The 16426-nt window shown below is 42.1% G+C and overlaps 1 protein-coding gene across 6 annotated transcripts in view; it reads left to right on the top strand.

Annotated features, from left to right (window-relative positions):
* TNRC6B (trinucleotide repeat containing adaptor 6B) overlaps positions 1-16426 on the top strand; it is a 262575-nt gene that overhangs the window by 115868 nt on the left and 130281 nt on the right. Inside the window, exon 1 of one of the 6 annotated variants that reach the window (XM_070371538.1) lies at positions 5996-6227. The exons of the other annotated variants lie outside the window; for them this stretch is intronic. Within the exon in view, the coding sequence (XP_070227639.1) occupies positions 6223-6227 (5 nt within the window). The 5' untranslated portion in view covers positions 5996-6222. Of the gene's footprint in view, positions 1-5995; positions 6228-16426 lie in introns of those variants that run through there. 6 annotated transcript variants of the gene reach the window in all.

Genomic DNA, 16426 nt, shown 5'->3' with positions numbered 1-16426 from the left:
TTGACTATGCCAAAGCCTTTGACTGTGTGGATCACAATAAACTGTGGAAAATTCTGAGAGAGATGGGAATACCAGACCACCTGATCCGCCTCTTGAGAAATTTGTATGCAGGTCAGGAAGCAACAGTTAGAAATGGATATGGAACAACAGACTGGTTCCAAATAGGAAAAGGAGTTCGTCAAGGCTGTATATTGTCACCCTGTTTATTTAACTTATATGCAGAGTACATCATGAGAAACGCTGGACTGGAAGAAACACAAGTTGGAATCAAGATTGCCGGGAGAAATATCAATAACCTCAGATATGCAGATGACACCACCCTTATGGCAGAAAGTGAAGAGGAACTCAAAAGCCTCTTGATGAAAGTGAAAGTGGAGAGTGAAAAAATTGGCTTAAAGCTCAACATTCAGAAAACGAAGATCATGGCATCCGGTCCCACCACTTCATGGGAAATAGATGGGGAAACAGTGGAAACAGTGTCAGACTTTATTTTTCTAGGCTCCAAAATCACTACAGATTGTGACTGCAGCCATGAAATTAAAAGATGCTTACTCCTTGGAAGGAAAGTTATGACCAACTTACATAGCATATTCAAAAGCAGAGACATTACTTGCTAACAAAGGTCCGTCTAGTCAAGGCTATGGTTTTTCCAGTGGTCATGTATGGATGTGAGAGTTGGACTGTGAAGAAGGCTGAGCGCCGAAGAATTGATGCTTTTGAAGTGTGGTGTTGGAGAGGACTCTTGAGAGTCCCTTGGACTGCAAGGAGATCCAACCAGTCCATTCTGAAGGAGATCAGCCCTGGGATTTCTTTGGAAGGAATGATGCTAAAGCTGAAACTCCAGTACTTTGGCCACCTCATGCGAAGAGTTGATTCACTGGAAAAGACTCTGATGCTGCGAGGGATTGAGGGCAGGAGGAGAAGGGGATGACAGAGGATGAGATGGCTGGATGGCATCGCTGACTTGATGGATGTGAGTCTGAGTGAACTCCGGGAGTTGGTGATGGACAGGGAGGCCTGGCGTGCTGTGATTCATGGGGTTGCAAAGAGTCGGACACGACTGAGCGACTGATCTGATCTGAACCATAAATTTGTTTTCTGTGTCTGTGTCTTTCTGTTTCATTAATAAGTTCATTTATATCATTTTTTTAGATCCCAAATATAAACAATATCACATTACAGGTGACTTCCTCTATATGGCTTACTCCAGTTAGTGTGATCATCTCTAGGTCCATCCATGTTGCTGCCAATGGCATTATTTCACTTTTGTGGCTGAGTAACATTCTTACATATATATATGCCAGTTCTCATTTTCAGAAAGGGCGCTGTACTTCTGGAACAATGAATATATTCTTAGTTTGAGGAGAATATTGATAAAATTCTGCCAATTATGTTTGGCAGTTTTTACAAAATCTCCAAAGAACACTGGAATCCGTAAGTGTCTTTTATGATGATTGTGTCATTTTTCTTTTTCTAACGTCTTTGTCATTTGATCTCATAACCCATACATAGGAAACCTATACAGATTTGAAACTCCCAAGATTAACATCACATGGTTCTATTCTGCAGTGAGTTTTATGAAGTTGTACATATATGTGGGTCTGTGTGTTTGTTTGTTTGTAGCAGAGAAAGGTTTATTGCAGGGCCAAATGAAAAGAATGGGGTGGCTTATCCTTAAAAACTCTGAACTCCTGCATGTTCTTAATTTCAGTTTAGAATTGCAAATCTAGGGATTGTCTGGTATGACATTCTGCCAGTATCCAGGCTCACATCTCAGCTGGCTTAGCCCAGGGAGAAGCGTCAGTGCTCAGGGTCATGTCAGTGATGTTTAGATTGCGTATGTTCTAAATTCTGTAACATCCTTATCCTGTTGTCTACTTTTCTTCTTACAAGTCATAGTAATTGCATCTTTTTCAGCTGCTTTTAATGCTGTTATTCAGGATTTGTGATAGTAGACTCTAGAGTAGTCCCTGTGTTCCCTCATAGCTCAGTTGGTAAAGAATCTGCCTGCAGTGCAGGAGACCTACATTCGATTCCTGGGTCTGGAAGATTCCCTGGAGAAGGAAATGGCAACCCACTCCAGTACTCTTGCCTGGAGAATCCCATGGATAGAGGAGTCTGGCAGGCTACAGTCCATGGGGTCGAAAGAGTCGGACACGACCTGGTGACTAAATCGTCATCATCATATATGCCACATGTTCTTTACCTCATTCATCTATTGATGGACATTAGGTTGCTTCCATGTCTTGACTGTTGTAAATAGTGCTTAAGTTGAATATTGGGGTGCATATCTCTTGGTTTTCTCTGGGTATATGCCCAGTTATTTATTTTTTTAAGACAAAGTTTTTAACACAAAGTTTTTAACTTAGGTATAGTTGATCTACTACTACTACTAAGTCACTTCAGTCGTGTCTGACTCTGTGTGACCCCATCGACCGCAGCCCACGAGGCTCACCCGTCCCTGGGATTCTCCAGGCAAGAACACTGGAGTGGGTTGCCATTTCCTTCTCCAATGCATGAAAGTGAAAAGTGAAAGTGAAGTCGCTCAGTCGTGTCCGACTCTTTTCGACCCCATGGACTGCAGCCCACCAGGCTCCTCCGTCCATGGGATTTTCCAGGCAAGAGTGCTGGAGTGGAGTGCCATAGTTGATCTACAGTAGGTTAATTTCTGCTGTATGGCAAAGTGATTCAGTTATACACACATTTTTTTACATGCTTTTTCATTATGGATTATCTTAGGATATGGAATATAGTTCCCTGTTACATAGTTGGACTTGTTTTTTATCCATTCTCTATATAATAGTTCGCATCTGGTAACCCTGAATTCCCAGTCCATCACCCCCATATCTCCTTCCCCCTTGGCAACAACAAGTCTGTTCTCCGTGAGTCTTTTTGTTTCATAGATAGATTCATTTTAAAACAAACAAAAATTTTTTGAGTCAATAAAGATTCAGTCTACTCTTCTTTTGACTTTTACTTTATGTTTATAATTTGGTCTTTATTTTCTTTTTTGAGTTTGTTATTCATTTTCTAGATTTTTGGGTTAAATGTTCAGTTTATCATTTTCAATCCTGTTTCCTCATAGAAATATTTTAGTATTTGTTACATAATCACCAAAGATGGCAACATTGAAAGAGAACACTCATTTGAGTATGTAAATTGTAAAAGTAAGCTCATTTTTTGTTATATTGTATCCTCACCTTGTAATATAATTTAAAAACACTTATTGCTGATATAAAAAAGTAAAACAAATATAAATAGGAAGTCCAAAATGTCTGGAAATATAGGAAAAATATGCCTTTATTACACTTCTTTCTTTTAGTGAACAATTGAATTAATTGCTTTAAGCTTAGCGATAACTCACCAACAGAAAAATTCCCTGGAGGTTGGAGAAAATTAGCAATCATATTATATGAAAATAGAACTAATACTTTGCTTTAAAATTTGTCTCTGTTTCTGGACTTCTTGTGCAGCGTGTTATTTAACAGAAAGGAATACATATACATTTTTATACAATAATATCTGCATTGAGGAGTGGAGACTTTGCAATATTCAGTCTTCTAAAGAAATTCTGTCCATCACAAATTAAACCAAGGCAGCCATACAGTCTCCATGCATTCTAACGTGTTGAGTATGCTCCATATAAGTAAGCTTTCCGTAACTCATCTGGAAGGTATTGGAAGGATAAAAATAGACTAAATGTTCAAAATTTCCATCCTAGGAGTTTCCTACTTTTGCCTACATCTCAATTGTCAGTCCAGGTCCTGGCTCCTACTCCACTCTGGTCTGTGCAAAGACAGTGGAAGCGTTTACGCCATAAATATTCAGGCTGCCAGATTGTCTGGGCATTGGCCTCTGCCTGCCCTGAAACAGCTCCTTTCCTGCTCTTCTGTCAGAGTGGAAAAAGTGAAGGAGGGAGACTGTACAAAGACCCAGAAGCCAGGATGACAAGCATGTGGGATTTAAAAGGGTTCATAGGTTTGTTTTCAAGGAATATGGAGCTTACAGAATCCATCCGTTCTCTGCTGGCTGGCATGTCAGATTACGCTCTGTCAGCCCAGTTTGTTTAGGGGAGTCCCACTGTGGAATCCGACCCTTTCTGGTTCATAGAGATAGATGGAGTCTGATGGTCACAGGGCACTTTTGCCCGCTTTCTGTCATTTTAGTTATTTTGCTTCCTTAAGCAGTCCTTAGATAGATAGAGATGAGTTTCTGAAAACTAGAGAAGGCAGTGGCACCCCACTCCAGTACTTTTGCCTGGAAAATCCCATGGATGGAGGAGCCTGGTAGGCTGCAGTCCATGGGGTCGCTAAGAGTCAGACACGACTGAGCGACTTCGCTTTCACTTTTCACTTTCATGCATTGGAGAAGGAAATGGCAACCCTCTCCAGTGTTCTTGCCTGGAGAATCCCAGGGATGGGGGAGCCTGGTGGCTGCCGTCTATGGGGTCACACAGAGTCGGACACGACTGAAGCGACTTAGCATAGCATAGCATAGCATGTGACTTTTATTCCTTGTCTTTGGATGGCACATTTCCTCAGATCAGCCCAGCACTTCTGAATGGAAGTCTAAGTCATTCATTCATTCATTTCCCTACTATGCAGGCTAGGTAGGTGTCAGGCCCCACACAGCAGTGAAGGAAGATGTAGTGTGTCCTTATACATACTGGGAATGACCAGCTGCAAGCAAGTGCTTTGACAATTAATAAACTGCAGTTACGACCAGTGCTATGAAGAAGTAGTAAAGGAATTATGGGAGTGTTAAACCGGAAGGCCTGGTCTAGACGGGAAGGGTCAAGAAAAACTTTCCTGGGGTAATGACTTGAGATGGCAAGGATAAGATGAAACAGAACTGCTAAAAAGAAAGAAACAGAGAGTACGGTTTTTAGGGCTGCAAGGAACCAAAGATACCATCTACTGATGTCCGATCCTTACATTCCACAAATGGGAAAACTGAGGCCCAGGAGGTGAAGGGAGTTGCCTGACTACAGTTACACAGCTTGTTAGCCCCAGGGCTAGAGATGCAAACCCAGCGTGGTTTTCTTAGGTGGGTAGAAAGCAAGATGCACTGAGTAGGAAGGGACTTAGGCTTGGGGGAAGCCAGGTAGGTTTTAAATTTAACGCTGCCTCCAGGTCAGCTGAAGAGCTACTTCTTCAGGTTGGGGAGGGCATTAAAAGTGACTCATCTGACAGTTTGCTGTAGCATAGTTTGGGGTGGGGGGAGGAGATACCAAACATACATACACCTGAAACAGTAAATATGGTGATCCAGTAGTTAAGACTCTGTGCTTCCAGTGCAGGGGGCACAGGTTCGATCCCTGGTCAGGGAACTTGAGATCCTGCATGCCGTGCAGCATGGCCAAAAAATAAATAAATAAATAAATAAATAAATAAAACAATTAAAAAAATGATTTTTAAAGTATAAATGTGGAGTTCAGTTGGGAGACTACTCACTGTTCTACAGCTGTCTAGCTGTGTGGAGAGAAGTCACATAACCTCTCTGAATTGGCATATAGAGCTTATACTTTGGTATATTTCCTTTCAGTCTTTTCCTGTGCATTTTAGGAGCTTGTTAGAGATCAGTTGTGTCCTATATTTCACCTCAGTCTTTGAAGACTAAAGTCTCCTGTTTGGGTAAAATATTGTTTAAGTCCCCCTTTAAAGAGCAGTTTGCCAGCCTGTGCTTGCCCAAGCATCCAGAGAATAACTGTAGCAAGTGAGCCAAGCTCCAGAATCTGTAAGAATCGTTAGCAACTGAGCATATTTCTGTAAAGCAATAAAGGTTTCTCTGTTTTGTTCATCTGTTACCCTTCTGCTGTTGCCACTTCCACATTCAGTGTGTGTAGGTGGAGAGTATGAGATAACACGGTTTCACAAATGAAAGTGAGTGGAAAAGGGCCGCTTTCCCTTTAAGGCAGTTTCAGCCCAAGCTCCCGCCCCTTTCCTGATTGACAAACCTGCCCAAAGTCACATGATCCGCCTCTATTTGAAGGTCACAAAAAGCTGCTTCCTTTAGAGACAGAGGGGGAGAGAGAGAGCAAGAGGGAGAGTGAGTGTGAGAGTTAGTTCAAGCCAAAATGGCCGACAGAGTCTCTGCTGGTTTCTGAATATTTAAAATACAAAAAAACAGATAGACAAAAAGAAATCATTTTTTGGACCTTTTTTCATTTCCATTTCTACCTTGTATGCCTCAATTTGCTGGATTTAAGCACTGCTGCACTTTATGAGGTTGGTAAATATTTTCAATTTTTTAAAACCAATTGATTTATATGGATCTTGTCTAACCGTTTTCACTAGTGGTGTTGCAAATCGACATTTGTCTAGCATGGAGACTGGCTTCAGACATTTCGTGAATCTGTAAATCAGACCCGTGATGTACTTTTGGTTCGGCATTTTAGAAATGGAAAAGCCTTGGTAAAATATTTAATTTTGAAGTGATTTAATTGCACTTTTAATTTATATGCAGATTTTCATCCTCGTTTGTGTCTTGCAAATAAATGAAGCTGTGAGTAATTGAAAATTTGATATTTAGAAAGAGGTTTTTAAAAAAAAAAAACCAACACAGACCTCTCCCTACCCCCTTAAATCTGCTGCAAAAATTTGCATAAATATAAATGGGTTTGCATTCTTTCGGCTGCTAAGGCCGACAAAGGATCTGGGAGGGCAAGCACTACCACGGGAAAGCCTTTTTCTTTTTTTCTTAAAGCTTGGCCATCCTTCCTAGAGAGATGTAAAACCTAAAATAAGACCTGATACATTTTAAACATCAGGCTGGGGGCGAGTGAACACCAGGAGGTTTGGGGTTTGTAGATTCCCCGGCTTGAAAACCTCCCAAGCAGTGTGTGGATCACCCCTCTCCTCTCGGCGCGCGCTCATTTGCGCTGGGTCTCTGTGTGTGTGCTCAAATGTGCAGCCAGATGCGCTTTTATTTTGATCGTGGTTTGAACCAAATGGTGGGAGTATCTTGTAAACATGGTGTTCGAAAGATAGAACAGCTCATCACCCCGATTAGGAATTATTTTTCTCTCAGTTTCTCCCTGTGGGTTGGCCTTCTCTGTTTCTCATGGCTTACAGTTTCTGTTTAATTTTATATGGATGAACTGGGCTTTTCAGCACAAATTCAGCTTCTGTATATCTAGTTGTCTGTTTCAGCCACGTATCCATTGTGAAATGGTCGTATTTGGTCACCTAAATAAGTAGGTGTACCTGTATGTCTGTTGGTTACCCTCGAAACTGTGCAGTGAGTGCCCTGAAGTTAAATTCCATTACTCCTAATGCAGGATTCTAGAAAGCCTGGGGATGGGGAGGGAAGAGGACTGAAAACTTGCCTTCTCAGAGCCACCTCCCCCGATCGTTGTGAGAGTGTGATGTAATGCTCTCGGTCTGGTGGGCTGAAAGGATTGTAGTTTGTGATGTGGCGGGGAAATATCCCCCACCCCTGGGGAAACTACCCCACCCCCCTCAGCATATCCCTGGCTCGCAGAGGCCTTGTTTTCTTTTCTTTTCTTTTTTTTCCTCCTAATTTGTATCCTCCTGATTTATGCCTTAGCATATTGGCATGAGAAAGAGACTGTTCTAAAGCTGTTACAAAGTATAGTTTAGAAAGGCCATTTAAAATATGCAAATTGAATTGTCATATCCCCATCATTAAATATGTAGACTTGGATTAAAGGTAATTAAGCATAAATGGAATAATTTTGATCAGAAGGGAGCAGTGGGGCTTTTTTTTGTTTGTTTCCTTTTTAATCTAATTATAAGATGCTTGCTGGGCCTGAGAGTGTTAAAAAAAAATGGAAAAAATGCTGGACCATTTTGAAAATTTGACAGTCTGCAAGAGGGTGTGTAATGCTTTCAAAAGCTTTATTCACTGTTAAAATGGATTGGCCTCTTGTGCTGAAAATGGCCTGTTTCTTTGGGCCAATTGTTTGTAGATGAAGGGACTTTCACGCTAATTTAACAAAAAGACGTTCCATTTGAATTCATAAAGATAATTAAAGTCCTCTGTCTCTAAAGAGCAAGTATTTTATTATTTTTCTAAAATTAATGTTGTTAGTAGCAGTGGAAATGAGTGGGGAAGTGACGGTTTAAATTCAGTGTAAATTTTTTTGGTGGTAGAAGTTCAGCTTTTGTGTAAGATTGCAAACATTACATTCAAAAGGTAATCTGGAACAAATTTGTCTCTTAGAAAATTTTTTTACAGCTTGAATTTGAAGGAAAAGACGTAGAAGTTACCATAGTAATAGAGAGTGTTGCTTTGTGGTAGACCTGAGGAAAATTAGAGTTCTGATTTTTGTTGTTGTTTTTTTCTGAAAATGAAAGCGCTTATTTGGGGCTTTACTTGTTAGATGATTCATTTTGTGCCCATTTCCTAAATTGGCCTTACAGAAGAAGAATGAGATGAACCTCAGCTTTCCACATTTTGTCATTAGCTTGTTTTTCTGGACTGTGTAAACATGTGAATAGCAGGTTAATTCAGTTTGCAGAGCGGAGGGACCAGAAGCAGGGTGCCTGCTTTCTTAGGCAAGAAGGAGAATGATATAATGAACATTTAACAGAACGCCATCTGATTCTTTGAAATGTTTTGGTAAATATTCTTCTCTCTAGACAGGTTGAGAAGTGTGATAAATAAGACCTGGTTTCACGTATGTTAAGCGTTATGGCTCTGGTGAGTTTCAGAAGCTCAGCTGCCATTTTGGATCTAAGTTCCTGCAGAGCCCATCCTTATGGCACACCAAACTCTGGTAATTCAGGAGCAAATAAAAATGAGTTATACATCAAGCGTGCAGGTGGATAGTCCTTAATTTGTGCCTTTTGTTGAAGTTTTCTTTCTGTTGGCACTGTGAAATGAATCTTTAAAAACTTGAGAGATGTGGCTGATGTTATGAAGAGCAAAACGCAGAAATACTACAACTTGCACGTTGTGGTTTTTAAAAATGAGGCAGTGTATGCAGAGGAAGTTTCTATCTGGAGAAAAAATAATATAATCGTCACTAAAGTCTCCCCACCCCCAATGCCTATTTCCTTTTGCTGGGTCTACTTGTGATATTATAGTAATGTTACTATTCACAATGCTACTGTGTTGCAGAAAGAAATGTCACAGATTCATTATTAAGATTTTACTGAAACCTCACAAAAATTGATAGCACCGTTTAATCAGAAGTGGTATCTTATTTTTAAATTGTTTTTCAGTCCTTTTATCTGCATACCAGAAAGAAAGTGTTGGCATCTTTGGTATACAGCGCAAACTCAACTCCGTTGTTCAGCTTTGAATGGCCATTTGTTATTCTTTTTCGCCACTGGGACAAGTCATTTAGAAATCAGCTTCTAAAAATTGAAGCAGAGACTTGTAAGGCTTTTCCAGCTCTTAATCCTATAAGAGACACGGAAGGAATGATCTGTGATGATGAGACCTTCAGGTTCTGCAGAGTAGGCCCCAGCAAGTAACAGTAGTAAGGGGTTACGCCTCACCCTACCCAGCTGCCCCAGGACTGAAAAGTTTGCAAGAGATTTAATTTTTACAGCTCAGTATATTCATTGACCTTCTGTCGGTTAAACTGGACAAGACCCTGAGACAACACAGATGAATGTACTTTGTCCCAACCCTAAGGAGTACCACTCTGGCGAGGGAGATGCTCCGTGAAAGAACCAGAGGCCTTACCTTGGTGCTCTGTGAGAGATAGAGCAAGTCCCTGGCGCATAAGTAGCCTGAGTATCTGTGTGAGGAGAACCTTTGTTTAAAGAAGCCAAATAATTACTCCTCATTAATTTCTGGTTGTCATTTGGCTGTTAGATTTTCTTTAAGTGGACCTTGTGATTTAAAGGTGGGGTTTCTGACCATTGGCTGGGGAGTAGGGCAGCCTAGGCTAATTGTTTCCTAGTACAGTATTGTTCAAGGATTTATACTAATCCGACTTCCCTCACCTGCTTCTTACGATTAGAACTGGGGGTGGGGTGGGGTGGGGTGAGGTGGGGTGAATTGAAGCCACTTGGCCTGAAAAGGGATTTAACCCATAATGGTGACATTTTAACATGTTTTCCTTTCTTCCTTCAAATACTCAGCCATCATTTATGGCAGATGCTGGTGTTGTAGGTGCTTTGAGAGCTAAGAATTAATTTGGTCTGCGCAGGGCCCCCAGGAACCACTGGTTCATGTGGAAATGTTTGCCATCTGATGACCATCTAACCTACTGCTTTGGGTTACAATTAGGGTAATGCTATAATTCCTTTCACCTGATGGTCGCCTCACTGATAATCAGGGAATGAATGGTAATTTTTGCTTCTGGTTGTGCTGCTGCTGCTAAGTCGCTTCAGTCATGTCCAACTCTGTGCGACCCCAGAGATGGCAGCCCACCAGGCTCCCCCGTCCCTGGGAATCTCCAGGCAAGAATACTGGAGTGGGTTGCCATTTCCTTCTCCAATGCATGGTTGTGCTAGAGACTTCCATTTAAGGTTTGACGAGGTAGTCATTTTATCCATTATTGTTTTCTTTAGCTGTGCGAAATTACCTTTTAAATTATTTGAGAACCCTGTGTGATCAGTTGCCTCCCTAGTTACTCTAGCACATCCCTCAGTTTTCCTCTTTTAATACCCTTCAGTTGTATCACTTGGTCTTCCCTGGTGGCTCAGTGCAGGAGACCCAGGTTCGATCCCTGGGTCAGGAAGATCCCCTGGAGAAGGAAATGGCAACCCACTCCAGTGTGCTTGCCTGGGAAATCCCATGGACAGAGGAGCCTGGCGGGCTACAGTCCACGGGGTCGCAAGAGTCAGACACGACTGAGCGACTAAACCACCACCAGTTGTATCAGTGTCTGAAATCACATTATTTGTGTGTGGCACCTCACTCCCCACTACCCAGAGCAGACTTGAGTGTTGTGCATGTTGCTCAGTCTTCAGTGTCTAGAATAGGGTTTAGCACAAGTGAGTACTCATAGAAATGTTTTTGAAGTAGACCTGAGTATAAGGTCACCAGGACCAAAATTAGCCCCTGTTTCTTCATCGGTAAAATGGGCACAGTGCTTTGTTGTGAAGCATAAAGGAAATGCTGGAACGAAAAGACCAGCACCTAGTCTTGTTGCTTAGTAAGTGTTTCCTTCCCCTTTGCTCTCCCTCTTTCTGTCTTTGTTCAATAAACCAGAAAGGCTGTAACGGCCCCACAGAAGCCTCGGTCCTCTGATGGCTCCCAGGATCAGGACGCCGGGGCACTGATTGCGCGGAGCCTCCGCCTGGATGAGGACAGGAGCCGCTCTGAGCCCTTTCTTTTATTCAAGTCCCTACATTCCTATGGTCTGATGTCGTCTCTTCATGCGCTCCAGTTTCCTTCATGCTCTGCCCCTGTGGTGTATCCACATTTGCTTGGCTGCTTTTCATACATTCTGTGTTTTGCATCAAAAGGTTCTCAGCAATTTCAAATGAATTGGTCTTAGAGTTTACAAGGAAAAGGAGAACAGAAAATGCAGTGGTTTTTTCCTTCATTTTTATTATTCTGAGCCTGCACATATAAACTCTTATTTATTTAACCAAACTGCTAATAGTTTTGACTCAGAAGACAGATAAAATTAAAATTTAGGTCAATTACCCACTTGATACAATGCTTTTGAATTAATAAAGATGACACATAACATTCATTCATTGACCTTGGATTGGAATTTATTTCAAAGAAAGCCATTTTTATCTGTTAATTCATTTCAGCAAATAATTATTGAATACCTATTACCTGCCAGGCATTGGAATAAGTGCTAGCATAGGAGTTTTATAGTAGGGAGATTTTTTTCCAGGTACCATTATGAAGTTATATAAATGCAGGGAGCCTGGTCAGTCCTCAGGGTGTTGGACGATTACGAAAGAGGGACACGCAACCCACATAGAAGGACCAGCTTATGCAAGGGCCCTGAGGCAAGAGAGGACTTCAGCATATTTGGAGACCTGTATGTAGAGTACTTGGACATGGTTGGAGCGTGATGTGTGTAAGAGAAAAGATAATCTGGGAAATGAAAGGTGAATCTGGAAAGGTAAACACTGGTGAGATGTGGGAGAGTCTATCAGTCATGTTTGGAAGTCTTTATCTTGAGAACAGTTAAAGAGTTCTCAGCAGGAATTTCACCTGTTCAAGTTGAGTTGTTGAAAGATATGCTCTAGTCACCCTGTAGAAATCCACGGCTGGAGGATTGAGTCTAAGACCGGATCGTATTGCAGTAACCCTAGGTAGTGGTGGCCTGGACTGACAGCGAGTTGGGAAGAAATGGATAAATCCAGAGACGTTTAGGAAGAAGATGTCACAGAACCTGATCATTGAGGGTCAGGATTGGGGAGATAAAAGATCACACCTCTGTCTCTGGCCTGGGCTGCTGATGAGATGGTTGTACCATTCACGGATTTAGGGTCCCTTTAGACAAGAGACAGATGTGGGATCGAGAAAATGAGTTCAGTTTTGGAGTAATTGGATCTTGGGACATCTAAGTGAAGGTCAGGGCTTCACACGTGGTGCTAGTGGTAAAGAACCGGCCTGCCAGTGCAAGAGTCGTAAGAGACACAGGTTCAGTCCCTGGGTCAGGAAGATCCCTGGAGGAGTAATTAGACACCTGGCTGGAGATAAAAATTTGAGAATCATCAGTGGTCCCAACTTTACCAAGATTTTCCTTTTTAAGTTGATTTCTTTGGTAAAATGTCCACAAATGGCAGTGTGTTGTGCAAGTGCTGTTAGGTACTGTCGGAAGGACTCTTTCATAAAGAGAATAAGGCCGCAGATGCACTCCCGTTACTACTGTGGTTGCCGTTAGAAGTACGGAAGGAGTTTCAGGGAGGAGAAAGGCTAATTTCAGCTCGGTTAATGAGAGAAGGCTTTATAAGGACCTTTTATTTGAGCTGAACTTTAAAGATCGGGCTTCCCTTGTGGCTCAGCTGGTAAAGAATCTGCCTGCAATGCAGGAGACCTGGGTTCAGTCGCTGGGTTGGAAAGACACCCTGGTGAAGGGAAAGGCTACCCACTCCAGTATTCCGGCTTAGAGAATTCTATGGACTGGAAAGTCCATGGAGTCATGAAGAGTTGGACACGACTGCTCAACTTTCACTTTCTTTAAAGATTGGGCAGAAGAGCAGACTTGAGGGCAGAGCATTGCAGCTGGAGAAGGGCTGATTGTGTTCAGAGGGGACTGAAGGGTGGTTGGTTGTCTGTAGGAGAGCTGGGATGCCCGCCGAGTAGTTTGGATTGCTGCGGCAGATAGTGGGGATCTGTTGAAAGTCTGATAGCAATGTGATCTAAGTGGTATTTTGAGAAAACTAGTATGGCAGTGGGGCAGAGGAGGACGAGTGTGGTGGGGTTGGAAGCGGGGAGGGCTGAGGGGATAATTGAGACAGGCAGGCCAGGTAGGAGGCTGTGGCGAAGAGGACTGTTCGTTTCGAAAGGGCCTGCTGTAAGACTGTGGGGCTAGAGGAGCTACCAGGGACCCCACGTGTTCAAGGTGAATGATGAGAATCTCCAGCAAAAGATGCAGCATTCCAGGTCAGACATACCAAGTTTAAGTTGATAGGCCTTCCAGATGGACCTGGTTGGCAGGCAGCTGACAATGTGGAACTGTTGCTTGAGAAAGAGTTCATAAGCAGAGACAAAGAATCGGAAGTCCTCCATGTAGAAGTGATAATTGAAGCTGAGAGGGGATGAGGTCACCATGGAAGTGCAGAGAATGGAAAAGAGAACTGAGAATGGGGCCTTGGGGACAGGAAGAGAAAGTAGACCTGGGAGAGGATTAAAGAAAGGTGCTTGTGCAGGACAGTCAGTCAGAGTCAGAGAGGAGAAGGGAAGGACTTCTCAGTGTCAGATGTGGTCAGCAGGTTTTGGGGTCACACAGGAAGAACAGTGTTTGGTTATGGCAGCCTCCCAGAACCTACTCATGGAAGGCGTTCTTGGTGAGAAAGGGTTGGGAATCATTAGGTTATGCCAGCACCATTCAGTGGAAATAGAATGTGAGTCATGTGTTATTTTACATTTTCCAAGAGTCGCATTAAAAAAAAAGGCAGGAATTCCCTGGCGGTCCAGGGGTTAGGCCTCTGTGCTTTCACTGCCAAGGGCCCAGGTTCTATCCCTGGTTGGGGAACTAAGATCCTGCAAGCCACGTGGTCAAAAGAGACACAGGTGAGATTAATTTTAATAATATCTACTTTATTTAGATATTTAGATGTGCAAAATAATGTCAGTTCAACATGTAATATATTTTAAAATATTAATGGGGTATTTGATATTCTTTTTTTAATATTCAGTTTTTCAAAATCTGGTGTTTGTTTTGTCCTTACAGTGCATTTCAGTTTGAACATAAAATTTTATTAGAAATGCTTGATCTGTATTTAGATTTGATAAAACTTGTAGTTGAAAAAGTCGGGGCTTCTCAGGTGGCGCAGCAATAAAGAATCTGCTTATCAATACAGGAGACGCAGGTTTGATCCCAGTGTCGGGAAGATCCCCTGGGGTAGGGAATGGCAACCCACTCCAGTGTTCTTGCCTGGAAAATCCTGTGGACAGAAGAGCCTGACAGGCTATAGTCCATGGGGTCACAGATTTGGATACAGCTGAGCACAGACACATACATAGTTGAAAAAGTATATTCACATACCCAGGTTTTTCCAAACATTTAAAAGTTTCATAATAATGGAAGTAAATTACCAATTAAAAAAAAAATCTTTTTTTTTTTTGGCTGTTGCAATGCAGTTTACGAGATCTCAGTTTCCTAAAAAGGGATTGAACCCAGGCCATGGATGTAAAATCCTAGAATTCTAACCACCAGGCAACTAGGGAACACCCTTAAAATTTAAGTTAAAATTCACTTGAAAATTCAGTTTCTCTGTCACAGTTCAGTTCAGTTCAGTCTCTCAGTCGTGTCTGACTCTTTGCAACCCCATGAATCACAGCACGCCAGGCCTCCTTGTCCATCACCAACTCCTGGAGTTCACCCAGACTCTCGTCCATCGAGTCAGTGATGCCATCCAGCCATCTCATCCTCTGTCATCCCCTTCTCCTCCTGCCCCCAATCCCTCCCAGCATCAGAGTCTTTTCCAGTGAATCAACTCTTTGCATGAGGTGGCCAAAGTACTGGAGTTTCAGCTTCAGCATCATTCCCTCCAAAGAAATCCCAGGGCTGATCTCCTTCAGAATGGACTGGTTGGATCTCCTTGCAGTCCAAGGGACTCTCAACAGTCTTCTCCAACACCACACTTCAAAAGCATCAATTCTTCAGTGCTCAGCTTTCTTCACAGTCCAACTCTCACATCCGTACATGACCACTGGAAAAACCATAGCCTTGACTAGACGAACCTTTGTTGGCAAAGTAATGAGTGCACATTAGCTGTGTGTGGCTACGAATTTAGACAGGGAGCATTTATGCAAAGTAAGACAGATACTTGCAGGTAATGTGCATTTTTGGAAATAGCCAGATAATCACTAAACATTCTTCCCATGGCAAAGCATTTCATAGGATTGATGTTACTTGGAACACATGTGGGCTTATGCTTATGAAATTTTTAGGATTGGAGGGGTCAAATCCTAAGTTTACTTGTGAGAAGATGAACTTTTTTTTTTTTTTAATGTGTAGGTTCTAAAATTTAAAACAAGGAATTGAAAAAAACTGTTCAGGTCTGCAGGATGGTACATCCGTAAAAGTTTTAAAATATAACCAATTTGTGTCCTGTTAGAAATGCTAGGTACAGAGGTTTACATCTAAGGAAGGGATAGTCAGGGAGATTAGGATGGACATGTACACACTGCTGTATTTCAAATCGATAACCAACAAAGACCTATTGTGCAGCACAGGGAACTGTGCTCAGTGTTATGCGGCAGCGTGGGTGGGAGGGGAGTTCGGGGGACACTGGATACATATGTACATATGGCTGAGCCCCTTCGCTGTTCACCTGAGACTTTCACAGCATCGTTCATTGGTTATACCCTAAGACAAAGTGAAAAGCTTTTAAAAAGTAATTAAAAGCAGGTTTAGCTGGAGGGGTAGAAGCACTGCTGCCCCCTTTTTCAACTGTGGAGCCAGTGAGATGAGTGGTTTAGGTGGGAGGTGACATCAGGATTCCAGGGTTCTCAGAAGCTTTCAGTCCTCTGTCCCAGTCTTCCAATGTGCATAGAGGTGCATGAGGGGGAAGGTGCCAAAGGCTAATTATCTTGGGCTTGAATCTCACTTCTCTTTGGCAGGCTGTTTGGCCATAGACTATTACATTCATTTTGTATTTCTTGACATCTGGGCCAGTATAATATTTACTAGATATGAGTGGTTTATAAAAAAGCAGGCTCAGAGATTTTTATTATATTTAGTGATCTCACTGATTTATACTGCTAGGTAGTCGCTAACTAGAACTTCTAAATAATAACCTGTAAAGATTAGGAAATGAACCCTAAATTCATTTCCAATTCAGAAATGATCCTGAATTGTGCTTGG

This window comes from Bos mutus, chromosome 5 (assembly GCF_027580195.1).
Source record: "Bos mutus isolate GX-2022 chromosome 5, NWIPB_WYAK_1.1, whole genome shotgun sequence".
Taxonomy (NCBI): domain Eukaryota; kingdom Metazoa; phylum Chordata; class Mammalia; order Artiodactyla; family Bovidae; genus Bos; species Bos mutus.
Note: the sequence above shows the minus strand (reverse complement) of the source record. Positions and strands in the feature narration are given on the sequence as shown.